The following is a 17,886-nucleotide window of genomic DNA, read 5'->3' as shown; positions in this document are numbered from 1 at the left end:
AATTTAGAGTCCCAACGGTTGGCATTCTGAAGAAGCCTATTAGAAGCATGCTCACAGACAATAGCAGAGGGGGAAAATTCTAAAAACATCAGATTTGCACCATGATATGCCCCACTCAATCTTTTTGCCCATAAGGACAGACATAAAGAGAAGGGGGAACAAAAACACTGAATATCATACAGTAACTTCCTCATCAATTATTGATATTAGCATATAAGGGCATTGATATGTTAGGACAGCGCATTAGTTGATAGTTTGTAAAAAGCAATAGAGTTACTAAAACTGGAGATTGCAAAGTCTGATCATTGGAGGAGAGCAGGTTGAGTTCCCAGCACAGCTAGAAAACTGACCACACTGTGCTCTCTTCCCTAGTGTGGTCAGTTTTTAATAGGATAGCAGGCACTGGCAGGAACACCAGGGATTTCACATAAAGGAAGCAATACAAAAAGAACTGGATACTTTATCATGCAAGTACACGGTACAGCAGGCACATATCAGGAATATGAAATGTTGGGTTTACATATTATGAAAAGTGGTATTTAACCAAAAATGTATTATATTGCAGCTTACAAATCATTAGACGTGGTGGCTGCATTCATTTTATATTCTTTGGCTCTTTTTTCCCCTCTGATTTCACCTGGTGATCTGGCCAGTAACATACCTCCTGTATTGGTGAGACACCACTGAATGAGCACAGGAGGCACAGCAGATGGCAGCATTGTCAGTCTGGGGGGGGGGGGGGGTATATGTATTAGCAGATTTGAATACACTAACAAATTAAAGTTGAACTCCACCTCCCACTTATATCCAGTAAGAGCAAACAGTTTTTTTTTCATTTGGGTTAAAGTGGTAGTGATGTCTTTATTTTGACCTATAATAAGGTTTACTTTTAGGTACAATGAATATCTCCCAACCTTGCATGGTTTAGGAAATATTCACACTTCACGCAGCCAGTGACCTCTCCGGCACATGCGCTCTGAAGGGCCGACATACCTGTGCTGTCCCTTCAGAACTCCATGGCATGGCTGAACCGTGGCCTGGCCAGTGACATGATTGCGGCTCAGCCAGTCGGAAGGCCGGGACACACAAACTCAGAAGGAAGACCAGGTGAAGATTGAAGCCCTGTCAGCGGTGACAATGCACTACTGGAGGGCTTCGTTCTAAGGTCATTACTTCATAATGTGCTAGTATGTGATGCATACTAGCCAGGGGCGGACTGATCATTTGGAAACTCGGGCACTGCCCGAGGGCCCGGGGTCAGTAGGGGGCCCCATGAGATGCCCCTGGTACCTTTTTCATAGGCTTTTTTGAGTTTGGACAAGGACACAGGGGCCCCATGATCCCCTATTGCCCGGGGCCCCATGAGTCGTCAGTCCGCCCCTGATACTAGCACATTGTGCCTTTGTATTGCAGGTTTGAAAAAAAAAAAAGGATGTGGTTTACTACCGCTTTAAAGGTTTTACATGAAAAAAGAAAAGCTGAACATTGTAATTGCTCCTGTAAGTATTACATGGTTTGTCACATCCATGTAAACTGATACATTCTGCTGGGGAGCTTGAGCTTCTGAAAAACAACAGATTTGCTGGTTGGATCACCAGATGAATATATAAGAATGAAAGCCTAAAAATGAAAACTAATGCAGTCATCACATCTAAGAATTGGTAAACTGCAGTGAAGTAAATGTTTGCTTTTGGGATTAATTCCACTTTAACACCTTCCCGCCCGGCCTATAGCAGATTGACGGTCGGGCGGGACACTCACCATTGTGACTGGGCATCATATGACATCCTGTCAAAAGCAGCCGTTCACACGGCCACTGGTCCATGGAACACAGCTGATGACATATCACTACACCAGCCCGTTGCAAGTGTCATGTGACCGCTGTGACCAATCACAGAAGATCACATGTCGATTGTATACAGTGGATGGCTTCCTGTCATGCCATTCATTGTATACAATTGTGTTGTTAGCGGTGACTGATCAAAGCAGTCACAGGTTACAGACAGGGCCAATCACAGCCCATCTATATCATGTGATGAGCTTTGCCCAATCACAGCTAATCACAACAAAAGACTGAATGAATCAGTTTCATTCAGTAACAATGGTTGCTAATATCAATGAAATACATTGGTATTAGCAATCATAATGTGTAAAAGAAAAAAAAATCCTGATCGCTTGCCCAGAGTAGTTCAATGTTACTATGGTAACATTGTATTACTTTGGTCACAGTGTGTTGAAAAAAAAATAGTAAAGAAAGGAATATTGGAAAAAGAAAAAGAAAAAAAAAGAAAAAGAAAAAATAATGTAAAAAAAAATAATAGCAAAATTAAAAAAATTAAAATTATTATTATTATTTTTTTATATATACTTTCACCAGTCAGTGCCCCTGATCACTGCCACACCAGTTATGTAATCACGCTTTACTGGACTGGTGCCAATATGTTAAAAAAAGTTTTTATTTATTTATTTTTTTAATTTCTGCATTTTCCAAAAAAATTGTATCAAAAAATTACAAACTCCAAAAAATCTCACCATGTCTTTTGCTAAATACCTTGGACTGTCTATTTTCCAAAAATGGGTACTTTTTGGGGTATTTGTACTATGTTGGCATTTTCGGGCCTCAAGAAATGAGATTGGCCGTCAGTACGTTGATTGATTTGTTGTCAGATATATATACCATGGTTTGTGGGCTCTATAACTTTCCTACAGACTAAATAATATACACTAATTTGGGGTATTTTCACCAAAGAAATGTAGCAGAATACATTTTGACCAAAATTTATGAAGAAATGTTATTTATTTGCAAAATGTTATAACAAAAACAAAGAAAAAGGAGTTATTTTTCAAAAGTTTCAGTTTTTTTTTTATTTAGCAACAAATTTTTGTAATGGGTACAGTGACAGTGCAATTGCCATTCAATGTGCGACAACACTGAAAGCTGAAAATTGGCCTGGGCAGGAAGGGGGGAAAAGTGCCCGGTATTGAAGTGGTTAATGGTCTTTTCATTTACATGTTATATACAAATGCAGAATATAGTATATAATAATATAAAGCACCTGGTCCTTAAAGAATTGAGCTCTGTCATTTCACAGCCATTGTTTCTCATTTTTAGGGACTCTTTAATGACCGGCATAGTACCACTGGATTGGCGTAACGCCAATGTGGTGCCAATATTTAAAAAGGGGTCAAAATCTTTACCAAGTAATTATAGACCTGTTAGTTTATAGTCTTATAGTCTCATTTATAGACCTGTCCATAGTTGGGAAGATACTGGAGAGTTTAAAAAAAGACCACATAGATGAGTTCTTGCTGGAAAATAATATTTTAAGCAACAGACAGCATGGATTCATGAAAGACAGAAGTTGTCACACAAATTTGATTTCTTTTTATGAGGAGGTGAGCAAAACTTTGGACAGGTGGATGTGGCATACGTGGACAGAGGGGTGGCTGTGGATGCGGTATACTTGGACAGAGGGGTGGCGGTGGACATAGTATACTTGGACAGAGGGGTGGTGGTGGATGTGGTATAGTTGGACAGAGGGGTGTGTTGAACATGGTATACTTGGACAGAGGGGTGTCGGTGGACATGGTATATGTGGACAGAGGGGTGGCTGTGGATGCAGTATACTTGGACAAAGGGGTAGCTGTGGATGTGGTATACTTGAACAGAAGGGTGGCGGTGGATGTGGTATACTTGGACAGAGGGGTGGTGGTGGATGTGGTATACTTGGACAGAGGGGTGGCAGTGGACGTGGTATACTTGGAGAGAGGGGTGACGGTGGACGTGGTATACTTGGACAGAGGGGTGGCGGTGAACGTGGTATACTTGGACAGAGGGGTGGCGGTGGACGTGGTATACATGGACAGAGGGGTGGCGGTGGATGTGGTATACGCGGACAGAGGGGTGATGGTGGACGTGGTATACTTGGACAGAGGGGTGCCGGTGGACATGGTATACTTGGACAGAGGGGTGGCGGTGGACATGGTATACTTGGACAGAGGGGTGGCGGTGGATGTGGTATACTTGGACAGAGGGGTGGTGGTGGATGTGGTATACTTGGACAGAGGGGTGCGTTGAACATGGTATACTTGGACAGAGAGGTGGTAGTGGATGTGGTATACTTGGACAGAGGGGTGTCGGTGGATGCAGCATACTTGGACAGAGGGGTGGCGGTGGATGTGGTATACTTGGACAGAGGGGTGGTGGTGGATGTGGTATACTTGGACAGAGGGGTGCGTTGAACATGGTATACTTGGACAGAGAGGTGGTAGTGGATGTGGTATACTTGGACAGAGGGGTGTCGGTGGATGCAGCATACTTGGACAGAGGGGTAGCTGTGGACGTGGTATACTTGGACAGAGGGGTGGCGGTGGATATGGCATACTTGGACAGAGGGGTGGCGGTGGACGTGGCATACTTGGACAGAGGGGTGACAGTGGACATGGTATACTTAGATTTTGTAAAAGCGTTTGACACAGTTCCCCACACCCGGCTAATGTGTAAGTTAAAGTCTACGGACTTGGAAAAATCTGTATGTAAATGGATAGAAAACTGGCTAAAAGAGGAGCAAATAGGATCATGCTTTGCTGGGTTTTTTTTGCCTTCCTCTGGATCAGCTGTGGGTGTAGGATTATAACTTTTTTTTTATGGTTGAACTGGATGGACTTTTGTCTTTTTTCAGCCAGACTAACTATGTAATCATCTATCTGTCGGGTAAAACACCCCGGGAAGTGGTACTGAATCCAGTGGTAGTTTGATGCAAGAGTTCTGGAATATGACCTCTATTGCTATGACTGTGATTGAGTGACATGGAGGACGGTCCCGGCTGAGCATGCACCATTGGCTTGCCTACGGATGCGGAGGTGACCTGGAGCATTGTAATATTAGTCTTTTATCCAGTGGAAGAAGTAGAGATCGGAAAGTATTAGACTGCACATGATGTGCCTGGCTCAGCCAACAAACCATCCAGGACTGACATAAACAGGTCAGAATGGGGAGGGGTGCCATTCAGAGCAATACGAATACATAAAATCCCGAATGTTGCAGGAATTGGCACCCTCATTAAGAGTCTCCGGGGGAGGAATGGCTATATCTCAAGGTGAAGTAGAAAACCCCTTTAAAATGGGTTTTCGAAAGAGCTTGCAGAATGGAAATTGTGGGAGTCAGGCACGAGTGCACAGTGCAGGAATTTCTGCGGGCTATCAAGAAGTCCCTTTTCATGTTAATCACTTAGAACAAAAATGGCTAATTATGCTGTCTTTATATAAAATAATTAAAATCCATTTTTGCTTTAATGCTTACAACTTAGATTATGTAAAACATAATTAGCATAGTACATTAGCCAGTCTTTGCAGCGCTCCGAGCTGTTGAAATACACACAAAATAAGATAGTTGTACAATAGAATCTATTAAAGAGAAGTTGTTGCATAACCAAAAACGGCAAAATGGGAAAACATTCTTGTTGTTTTGCTTCATAAAAGCCGTTAGCGAATGTCCCAGAAACAGACGGCTGTAAGTACAGCAATGATGTACAAGTAGCATACAAAAAGAATTGGAAATTGTAATCCAGAGTATTGGTAAGGCTTTGGAGATTCATATGATATAGATTCAAATAACACTTAATCAATCCCTTTTAGCAGGGGCAGACTGACAACTCATGGGGCCCCCGGGCAATAGGGGATCATGGGGCCCCTGTGTCCTCGTCCACACTCAAACCACACCCAAAAAAAGCCTATGAAAGGTACCAGGGGCATCTCATGGGGCCTCCTACTGACCCTGGGCCCTCGGGCAGTGCCCGAGTTTCCAAATGGGCAGTCAGCCCCTGCCTTTTAGGCAATTTGCACAAAGTTGTACAGACTTAAAGTGTTACTAAACCCCCAACAGTAAAATCAGTCTGTATATGCAGTAAAGCATGCTTGTTATACTCACTGTGGAACCTAAGGGGTTAATCCTCTTCTGAAAAGGCTGTTTGATTCTGTCTTCTCTGATACTCCCCTTCTTCTACTGTCCCCAATCCATCTGCTGATAGAACAGAGCCTTGGAGGAAAGCTGCACATGCTCATTTTGGTGTGTATTGCTGTAGAGTTTTTTTTTTCTTTTGGAGGGTGCATGTGATCAGCACAGGGCCAATCAGAAATGTTCATATAGAGAGTCAGGGGTTATGCAGCCTCATAGGACAATCAGGGGAGTATGAAATCTCCTCCTACAAGCTTTATCCAGTGCTCTGCTGGACACCGACAGAGGGCACAAGACTGCTGATGAGAAAAGGGATTTAGCAGTTTATATTTACTAAAGTACTTGCATTTCCATGTTCTGTATACTGTGGGAGACCAGATATAGTGAATGCGGGGTCGTGGGTTTATTAAAACTTTAATTTCTTGCTGGTTGCTATGGGCCATCAACACCTACAGTATACAGTACAAGGCAGTGGGTGTGGATCTAATGTCTCACACTGCACTGAATAGAGCATAGAGATGAGTGTAATCTGAGACCTGAGTGGAAGGAATGGACACACACCCCTCTACACAGTCTCATAGGGAAACATGCACAAGTGAGGCTATCATTCACCTGTTGTGTGCAGGAGGGGGGCAGGGCCATCTCCTGAGATGTCTGGGTCATCATCACATATACAGTACTTGCCTACTACATCAGTTAATTAACCCTTACACATACCTACTGAAGTAACCAACCTCGTGTAATATACAGAGATTAAGCAAATCCTCCTACATAAGTTGTACCTGTTTATCTGATCTACATCCATTTAAAGTCCAAAATTTACACAGCATTTCTCAGCTCCAGAAGGCAGTGGTTGGGTATCTGATGTCTCAATCTGCACAGCATAGAACAAAGAGTTGTGTGCAATCTGAGACCTGAGTGGAAGGAATGGGCACACCCCCTCTACATAGTTTTATAGGGAAATATGCACAGCTGAGGCTGTCAATCACCTGCTGTGTGCTGGGCGGGGGGTGGGGGGAACATCTCCAGGGATTGTCTGAGTTTAAACCCATATACAGTACTTGCTTTCTACATCAGTTTACTAAAGTGGTTGTAAACCCTTACATATACCCAGAGAAGTGACCGGCCTCAGGTGATACAAAGGGATTAAGCAAATTCTCTTACATAAATTGTACCTGTTTATCTGTACCCTCTCTCCTCTACATTTGTTCATAGTCCAGAATATACACAGCATTTCCCAGCTCCAGAAGGCAGTGGTTGGGGATCTGACATCTCACACTTCATAGCATGCAGCAGAGAGCTGAGTGGTGTAATCTGTGGCCTGAGTGGAGGGAATGGACACACCCCCTCTACACAGTCATGCACAGATGAGGCTGTCACTTGCCTCGTGTGTGCTGAATTGTTTGGAGGGGAGGATCATCTCCAGGGATTGTCCGGTGTCACCATAAATTATCAGAAGTGATTCATGCAAATAGCAGAAGAATGACAGGCCAGACAGAAATCACACTAAGTGCTTTGGGTAGAGGCAAGTACACACCATAGAAGCCTATGCTTTCTTCATTTTTCATTTCTGAGGTTTACAACCACTTTAAAAGAAACATATACTGAGAGCATATGAAGGCTACCATTGCTAACATCTTCTTACATTAATGCATGGGTTGTCATGCTGATCCAATACTTTTCGGGGCACAAACTGGACCAAGTACATAGAGTACAAAAAAGTTCTTACTTCATTGTGACTTTCTTCCCTGCATGCTTGTTCCAGGCTAGTGACCCGTAAGTATTGAAGATTGACAACCAATATTCTTAGATCAAGGTCAGAAGTGGCAGCCAATATAGAGGGTATAGTATTATTTAAATAAAATAAAATTGATTTAAAGTGTATGTCCAGCATAAGTTTTTTTTTAAAGTTTTGAATAATATGAGGAATGATTGTTGTTATCTCGGGCTCTGTTATGGCCTTTATTGAGGAGCTTTAGGACTTTATTTACCACAAAATGCTTACTTTTAGTTGTATTCCACATGGTTTTAACCGCTTCCCAACTGCCCTATAGCAGAACTACTGCTGCAGGGCAACAGGGCTGCGCAAAATCACGTATATATATGTGACTCTGTATTTCCGAGCAGGGGGTGCACACATGCGCGCTGCCCTACCCGCGCCGCCGTTGGTGGCTACAGCTGTTGATCACCGGGTCCTCGCCAGCACCCGGCGATCATCGAGGAACACTGACAGAGGAAAAGTCTGTATGTAAACAATACAGATCTCTCCCCTGTCAGCACCAGCATGCTGCTTTGTATTGCTCTGCATAGCAGAGCAGGGGCGGACTGACAACTTTTGGGGCCCCCGGGCAATAGGGGTTCATGGGGCCCCTGTGTCCTTGCCCAAACTCAAAAAGCCTATGAAAAAGGTACCAGGGGCATCTCATGGGGCCCCCTACTGACCCCGGGCCCTCGGGCAGTGCCTGAGTTTCCAAATGGTCAGTCTTCCCCTGTAGCAGAGCAATACAAAGCAGCGTGCTTACACAATAAAGCACACACAGACAAAATAGTAACACAGCACACAGTTAACCCTTTGATTGCCCCAGATGTTAACACCTTCCTGCCCAGTGCCATTAGTACAGTGTCAGTGCTTTTTATTAGCACTGATCACTGCATTAGTGTCTGTGGGGATGTCAGTGGCAGTTAGTCAGTTCCCCCCCAGTGTCAGAATGCCTGCAACAGTCCCGCTGATCGCCGCCATTACTATTATAAAAAAATTTGAAAAATATTCCAGTATATATACCACCATTTGTAGATGCTATAACTTTCACGTAAACCAATTAACTCGTATTGGGATTTTTTTTTTTAGCAAAAACATGTAGTAGAATACATTTTGGCCTAAATTTATGATATTTGGTTTTTTTTACATTTTTTTACTGGATATGTTTTATAGCAAAAAGTCAAAAATATAGTTGTTTTTTTTTTCAAAATTGTCGGTCTTTTTTGTTTATAGCACAAAAAATAAAAAACGCAGAGGCTATCAAATGCCACCAAAAGGAAGCTACATTTATGGGAAAAATGGACATAAATTTCATTTGGGTGCAGTGTTGCATCACCACGCAATTGTCAGTTAAAGTAACGCAGCGCCATATCATAAAAAATGGCCTGGTCGGGAAGGGGGGTAAATCCTCTGGAAGGCAAGTGGTTAAGATCAGTTTGAACTACCTCTAAGATCATTTAGAATTCACTGATTGGTGCACATTTGATAACTTGCTTAGATGCGTAAACCTCATTTAAAGTTGAAGTATGGGTTTATGAAAACAAAAAAAAAAAAAACAAGCATCCGTACTTGTCTCCATACTGCAGCATCTGTGTGATGCTTCAGCTGTATCATGCCAACTCTAATCCTGAGAACTGAGAGGTCACATGACCTCTGATCACCAAATTCTTAGTCTCCTCCAAGAAGAGAGTGGTGACTGCCCCTGTAGTACTCACTGGAATGTTGGGGTGGGCGGGGTTTGGCTCCAGCTCTCAGCACATGCTGAAAGGCAGAGCCAGCTGTCAATTTGGCAGTGCGGTGGATCCTGACAATATTGTAGGGATCCTTCCAGAGCCAGAAGGCTCTTATTTGTCATCTGATGATGGACCACTATAAGATAACTCTGGGTCACAAAACATATTTCTGTGACCTACAGGAGAAGTACAGCCAAGAAAAGCTTTGGCCATACTTCTCTTTTAAGATGCTTTTACATTACTGAAGTATGTAGAAAAGGGGAAACTGAGGAAATTGAGCGTGCATACCAGGGGCGGACTGACAACTCATGGGGCCCCTGGGCAATAGGTGATCATGGGGCCCCTGTGTCCTTGCCCAAACTCAAAAAAGCCTATGAAAAAGGTACCCGGGGCATCTCATGGGGCCCCCTACTGACCCAGGCCCTCAGGCAGTGCCGGAGTTTCCAAATGGTCAGTCCGCCCCTGGTGCATACAACCCCACCCATTTTCATGAATAGCAGACTTTAGGGTACTCGGGTTTTTATAAAGTCTTCATCTAAGAACCTTTAGATGTTGTTATCCTTTAAGTAAATAAAATATATACAGTTTCTGAGCCTATTTATGTTAAAAAAAACAAAACAAGACAGAGATCATTTTTAATTACTTAAGTACCAGGTCATTATATTCCACCATTATGAGATGTATTACCATATCTGTATTATTTTAAGTCTGTGTCCTTATAAAGGATCACTTGTTCAATTGTATTGTGATTATTTAATGACTGTTTGGCATATTCTGCAGGCAAAGGCCCAGAGACACTTTATGCTGGTTATAACCTCAATGATAATGAGTGGCACACAGTACGTGTGATTCGACGAGGAAAGAGTTTAAAGTTAATTGTGGATGATCAACAAGACATGACAGGTAGGTGCAATGAACCTCCATTTTCTGCTGTACTAAACTAAGTTTTTATTTCAGGAATTCTAGAATCGTCTAAGAATGCTTCAGCAGATAATAAGAAAAGAAATCACCACCTTGGAAGAGGTTTGGTAATCCGTAGTTTAAAACCTGGCGTGTACATGGGCATTTTCTGCAACTCATCCCAAAGTCTTGCACAGAAAGCACTCAAAGCTTATTTTTGGGATGATTCCTATATTTGGGGATAAGGCCTAGCAAAGTTTTTAAAAAGTCACAAATGAGTGAGGTAGAGCTGATTGCATTTTTGATGGTGGCCCCAATAGGATGTCACAGGAAATCAGCTGAATCAACTAGAAAAAAAGAATAGTCATGTCTACGAAAATTTAAGTAAAAACCTGCAATATCTGATTCGTCACTTGGGGGTTGATTTACTAAAACTAGAAAGTGCAAAATCTGGTGCAACTTTGTATAGAAACCAATCATCTTTCAGGTTTTATTAGCAAAGATTAATTGAACAAGTGGAAGTTAGAAGCTGATTGGTTACTATGCAGAGCTGCACCAGATTATGTGTGCCCCAGTTTTAATAAATCTCCCCCTTAGTATTTGGTTAACTGCCTTCATATACCTAAAACCATGCACAATATTTTTGACAGTCTTTACTAGGTCCCTTTTTTCTTCTATTGCATCTCATTGCGATTCTAATCACATCTACTGCTCCAGCCCTGAGACCTTTCCCTATGAAACACATTGGCTTCACTCGATGCTCCTAACCAATAAACACTTTCAATAGGCCACTTGAGCAATTTGAGAGTTTGTATATGGTGCTCCTCAATACCCAGACCACACATCCTGAAGGCTAGCTTTATCCTTTCTTGAAAATCTGATGCAGTCAAGGGTCCATAGTTAATATTAAAAAACAGTGTAATTTTGTAAAAACAAATGTTCATTATCTCCTTGCTACCCCACCCCAGCTTCCCTTAAGTGGGAGTGTACATCAGGGTGGGGGAACGTCCTGATTACGTGACCATTGTGATTTGCTGTCATAGTGTAACCTCATAAAACTTGAGGTATCTGCTCAAGCTCCTGTAAGTCCTTCCTGTGTTTCCTACAATTGGTGCTGGCTGGGCAAGAGTCTGTCAAACTCCTCACATACTGTGGATATGCATATAGAAAGGTCCCAAATACGGCACACCTGGCAAAGCCATTAGTAAACAGGTGAAAGCAGCCTCAACCAGCTTCATCCAAAGCCACAACCCCAATGCATTTCTCCCCACCCACGGTGCTTAATCAGGGAGGTCCATAATTAATCCCTGTGGACGAGGTGAAGTGCATTGGGGGCATGTTTTTGAATGAAGCTGTTGGAAGCTGCTTTCACCTGTTTACTAATGACTTTGCCAGGTGTGCAGTGTTTGGGACCTTTCTCTATGCATGTGCACAGCATGTGAGGAGAAAGAAAGACTACTGTCTAGTCACCACCCATTGCAAGAAACACCGGATGGATAAATGATGGGGAGCCCATTCTGCTATCTCCCAATTATAAGGAGAGACCAAGATCTGTCTATGAACATGCTCCCAGCACAAAAACCTTAGCCATCCATGGACATAGGGGGCAAGAGCTGAAGACCAACAGTTTTTCCTTTCCTAGCAACAAGGGACAACACGGGGATTGCCAATTAGGAGTTTTTAACCCAGGGTTCTAGGGCATTCCAAATGGCCTACAAGTATGAAAAGAACATTAATGGATATTTTACAAATGTGCACAGTTTTTATTATCTACTGGGCCCCTTGATTGCATAGGCTATTTTCTTGAAAAGGTGAACGTTGGCTTTAATAGTTGCCTTTGGCAAGAAGGTGAACGTTGGCTTTAATAGTTGCCTTTGGCAAGAAGGTACCTTTAATAAATGTTGGCTTACAACCAGGGGCGGACTGACAACTCATGGGGACGCCGGGCAATAGGGGATCATGGGGCCCCTGTGTCCTTGCCCAAACTCAAAAAAGCCTATGAAAAAGCTACCAGGGGCGTCTCATGGGGCCCCCTACTGACCCCGGGCCCTCGGGCAGTGCCCGAGTTTCCAAATGGTCAGTCTGCCCCTGCTTACAACATATGTACACAGAATACAATCTAGCCACAAAAGGCCACATGGATATTTATATTTTTTAGTTCTTATTGTATATGGTTACATCTCTTCTCTGTTCTACATCTCAGTGGACAGTAGAAGCTCAGATATTTGGTAACTGAAGAATTTGAATAAGTTGAGGTCCTTCATAAGGCTTGGGTCTACAATCTAGGTTACTTCCCAGACAAAAAAAAGTCAAAACATAATTGAAAATAACTGCAGATACATGTTGGTTAATGTTTATAAACTTTGCCAATTGGTTGACATGACAGGAACACTTTCAGTAATTCAAAATAGCATGCCCTGTAACATTTTAGAGATATTTCAAAATGCTTAAACCTAAGGCAAGGGAATGACACCACTATGTATCTTTTAGGCTGTTTCACTGTAGAGGAGTTCATTGACTTTCTTGGCTGTAAGGATGTTGATAGCTTGCTTTAGTTATCTGTTGTAAGAAGAGGAATGTTTGGATGGCTGCTTACAAGCATGCTTACTGGTCTATTTCAATGACATAGCTTACCGTAGGTGTTCAATATGCAAATGGAGGATAAAGAATTGAAGAATTAGAATAAGCTGAGGCCCTTGATAATGCATGGGCCTACAATCCAGGTACGTCTCCAGGCCTAAAAAAACGTATTTGAAGATAAGTACAGGTACATTTCTGCTAATGCTTACAAATGTTGGCAGACATGATAGGAATGCTTTAAGTAATACAAAATGGTATGTTCTGTAACATTTTAAAGATATTTCAAAATGCTTAACTTATGGCAACTGGATAGCACCACCATGTGTCTTGAGGCTGTTTTTATTGAAGAAGAGTTCATTGACTTTCTTGGATGGAAGAATGTCAATCGCTTATTTCAGGTTGAATGTAGATCGATGTTTGTACGGGTGGTTACAAACATGCTAACTGGTCCATCTCCAGGACATAGTTTACTATGGATGTTCCGTATACAAATGAAAGGTAAAGAATTCAATAATAAGGATAGCTTGAGGTCCTTTATAAGACCTGGGCCCACAATCCAGGTTCCTACCCATGCACAAAAAAGTTTGTAGCCAAGTCTGTACTCTGTAGGTGGCACTAGGCTTAAGCAGCAATGCAGAAGGGAAAGAAAGTTGTGGGAACTTGGTGCCTCTATGACTTCTTATGGTCATCAGGAGAGCAGTCCAATTGGAAGCTGGCGCTTGCTTGATCTCCACAGCCATCTTTGGTGAAGGCAGTGCTTATTTAAGACACTGGCTCCCTGGCTTGGCTTGCATTTTGTGAGTGTTTAGTGTTCCCCAACTGGCAGGGAAAGTGTTCAGGTTTAGGTTCTGGAGGAGTAGGGACAGTGCAGGGACTACACCTATCTTCTGCTATAGGAAGCCTCCCGTTTGAGTGTGGACCAGCCAGGCCACAATCTTACTCCTCATTGTGGGTGCCATCATCCAAAGTCAACAGATCGCTTCTACAGTTTTGTAAGTGGCTCATGACAGTTGTGCCTACCCTCCTAGGTTTACCTAGTTGAAACTTTCTGTAATATGCAGTTCACCTTACCTTGGCCTGTGTGTGATTTCTGGCGTCTGCACACCACACTGCACCCTGCTTACAAGCATATTTAAAGACAACTGCAGATGTGGGCTAATGTTTATAAGTATTGTGGGAACTCGCTTCAAATGGTAGAGCTTGGTTAAACGCACACAGCAACTTGCTTCTTTTTAAGGGCCTTTTTTAAAGTTCCTTAAATCTTCCCACACAGGGGTATCCACATCAAACCAATTAAAATGATAATCAGCCTTCTGGCTGGTACACCGATTTCCGTCTGTCTCCTGCAGACTCTATCCAAAAATGGCTTTCCCGCACACAGCTAGCCAAGCGCACACAGCTTGTCAGGCTTCCACCTCTACTAGGTGAAGCCCACCTGACTCCAAGGCAGAGACCTCCTGTCTGCCGGGGTGGAGCCCTCCTGACTCCTATCTTCCAGGTGGAGCCCTCCTGACTCCTATCTGCCGGGGTGGAGCCCAGAACCCTGGTCCTGACTCTATGAAAAGGCCTGCACTCACCTGTGAAATCAGTCTCCTGGCCATTCCCAAAACCTGGTCCCAGGATGGGAGATTTCATCCCTCCCAGATCTCTTTGAAATCTCCAGGCTCCAGATCCCAAAACAGACCTTACAAACAAAGGAGGAAAGTGAAAAGCCACTTTCCTCCGTATCAAACACTTACTCTGGAGCCCCTCAACCTGCCTTGTTGAGAATCCTGGGTGACAGATTGCCACACTGTCACAGTATGTTTGAGAAGAACAATTGTATTAAATTCCCAACAAATGTGAATCTGTGCATTTTCATCTTTCAGATATGCGCAGTAACAATTAGATCGCATTTAGAGCGACATAAATTACTTCAAAATGATTGCAAAAAGTATTATCATAAATGCAGCTTCCTTATTATAAGTTAATTGACACCATGGGTTGAATAAAATTAAATATGGCCAGTGATATTTAATCCCTAACTCATTTTAATTACATGTTTATTAGCCTTAAAAATTACAGTCATTAGAAAGAATTAAAAGCAACTGCTGGCAAGCTATGAACAGCTGAAAAAAACCAGCTTTTAAAAAAGGCCTTTATTAATAATAATTATGAAGATTTGCATTATTAGAGCTATACATTTCGTAAAAAATGATTTACCTTTTATTGCTGTGGTATTTATATGAGCTAAATAATTCAACTCCTGTTCAGATATGACAGTTAATCGAATTTGGACAGCTGCTAAGGGTTTGCCAGAAGGAAAATGGGAGCTGCATGGGGCTTATCAGCCACTGGAAGAATACTGCAGTATGAGGCAATAGTAGTTGTACATTTGTTCAAAAGAACAAAAAAAAAAAAAGGTCAAAACTTGGAAATGTTATATTTTCTGTGATTGCCAAAGAGAAAGTTCCAAGCTAGCATCTTCAAGCTTGCAAGACAAACTATAAAGAAGGAAAAAATCTTACTAGGAATCAGTTGGTTGTAGCACTGTTCTCCTAATGTGCATCTTCTACATACAGTTGTGGCCAAAATTATTCAACCCCCAATGCTGTAAAGGGGTTTAGGGACTATAGTGTACATTTGGAATTGTATTCAGAATCAAATCCTACAAGGACGTTGTAACTACCCAAATGCAACTAAAATGACATCAATTGTTTATGTAATACAGTAGTAAATGGTTCTTATGTGGTTTCTTCATTGCCACAATTATTCAACCCCTTAAAGACTACCACTCTGAAGAACAGAGGTTCATACAGGTGCTTTCCATCAGGTATTGAAAACACCTGTGGATGTCACCGAGCAGCAATCAAGCATAATAAGCACCAATTAGGCAGCTTTAAAATGACTGTGATACTCAGCTCCTTCTAGACATTTACTGGTGTGGTTACAAACATGGTGAAGGCAAGAGAATGGTCCAGGAAGACAAGAGAAGAGGTGATTTCTCTTCACAGGAAGGGCAATGGCTATAAGAAGATTGCAAAGATGTTAAACATACCAAGAGACACCTTAGGAAGCATCATTCGCAAATTCAAGGCAAAGGGCACTGTTGAAACGCTACCTGGTCGTGGCAGAAAGAAGATGCTGACTTCGACTGCTGTGCGCTACCTGAAGCGTAGAGTGGAGAGAAGTCCCCGTGTGACTGCTGAGGAACTGAGAAAAGATTTGTCAGATGTGGGTACAGAAGTTTCAGCCCAGACAATAAGACGCACACTGCGTAATGAAGGCCTCCGTGCCAGAACTCCCAGGCGTACCCCCTTGCTGTCTCCAAAGAATAAGAAGAGTCGACTGCAGTATGCCAAAAGCCATGTGGACAAACCACAAAAGTTGTGGGATAGTGTTCTGTGGACTGATGAAACAAAATTAGAACTGTTTGGGCCCATGGATCAACGCTATGTTTGGAGGAGGAAGAACAAGGCCTATGATGAAAAGAACACCTTGCCTACTGTGAAGCATGGTGGAGGGTCAATCATGCTTTGGGGCTGTTTTGCTTCTGCAGGTACAGGGAAGCTTCAGCGTGTGCAAGGTACCATGAATTCTCTTCAGTACCAGGAGATATTGGATGGAAACGTGATGCAGTCCGTCACACACCTGAGGCTTGGGAGACGTTGGACCTTTCAACAGGACAATGATCCCAAGCATACCTCCAAGTCCACTAGAGCATGGTTGCAGAGGAAAGGCTGGAACATTTTGGAGTGGCCATCGCAGTCACCAGACTTAAATCCGATTGAGAACCTCTGGTGGGACTTAAAGAAAGCAGTTGCAGTGCGCAAGCCTAAGAATGTGACTGAACTGGAGGCCTTTGCCCATGAAGAATGGGCGAAGATACCCGTAGATCGCTGCAAGACACTTGTGTCAAGCTATGCTTCACGTTTAAAAGCTGTTATAACTGTAAAAGGATGCTGTACTAAGTACTAAGATTGAATGTCACTTGGGGGTTGAATAAAACTGATAATGCTGTGAGCACAGAAAAGACATTTGTGGTTATTTCATTATAACTGTTATGTTATATTTGTCTGACCTACAAGTGCCTCTTTAATGTAAATGTAAGCAAGATGACTGAATGATCAAAAGCAATGTCAAACTGGCCAAAACACTCAATTTCAGTGGGGGTTGAATAATTTTGGCCACAACTGTAATAGTTAACAATAACAACCACCTTCAGCGCTCATCCAAAGGTTTAATAGTCCTAAACACACAATTTCCTCGTGCTACATGTATCTTTGCCAATCACTATAAAATTAATTAACCCAAACCGTCCAGAATGTTTCAGCTGTAAAGAATTTGGCAGTTGCTGCACATGCTATAAACTGAAAATAACAGAAGCTCACCGGTTCAACTCTGCATTTCTCTGAAAGCTTAAAGCAGCCTTTCTCAACCTTTTTACCCCAGAGGAGCCCTTAAAATAGAACTGATTGGGAGTTAGTGGGACTGACTCCTGATCTTGTGACCATTGTGACAGCCAATCATGGTGTAATGTTAATATTCCCATCGCACATGTTCCTGGGCAGTAGACCAAACACGATTTCTTCTGCGCTCTAGGACCCAGGCGGGTGGCAAATAGATGGAACCAGAACTGGAAAAAAGCGACCACCAGTGCATCAAAGGTTGTGCAGCTCCAAACAAGGCTGGGGAAGCCCGACCAACACTACAAAGCGAAAAAAAAACGAGAAGCGCACAAACCTTGCGCATTACCTCAGTAAACAAAAATTTATTAATAAGAAAGAGCTCTGTTGAAGAAGGTCTGGCCTTCGAAACGCGTCAGCTGAACTGAGTGTCGCGCTGGCTCCTTATCTTTGAAGTCCCTGTGAGGACTTACATGCCTGATTTTATTCGCTGTTTGTGAGTACTATTCTTATTAATAAATTTTTGTTTACTGAGGTAATGCGCAGGTTTGTGCGCTTCTCGTTTTTGTTTCG

General features: G+C 42.6%; 1 protein-coding gene across 15 annotated transcripts in view; it reads left to right on the top strand.

Moving 5' to 3' along the window:
* The window catches only part of NRXN1 (neurexin 1), a 2,017,115-nt gene that overhangs the window by 1,059,609 nt on the left and 939,620 nt on the right, over positions 1 to 17,886 (top strand). For all 15 annotated transcript variants that reach the window (XM_089676450.1, XM_089676454.1, XM_089676460.1 and 12 more), the window contains one exon: positions 10,229 to 10,351. In XM_089676450.1, the coding sequence (XP_089532576.1) occupies positions 10,229 to 10,351 (123 nt within the window). The remainder of the gene's footprint in view (positions 1 to 10,228; positions 10,352 to 17,886) is intronic.

The sequence above is a fragment of the Staurois parvus genome, unplaced genomic scaffold (genome assembly GCF_062004578.1).
Source record: "Staurois parvus isolate SC_StPar_1 unplaced genomic scaffold, SC_StPar_1.0 ptg000169l, whole genome shotgun sequence".
NCBI classification, from domain to species: domain Eukaryota; kingdom Metazoa; phylum Chordata; class Amphibia; order Anura; family Ranidae; genus Staurois; species Staurois parvus.
Note: the sequence above shows the minus strand (reverse complement) of the source record. Positions and strands in the feature narration are given on the sequence as shown.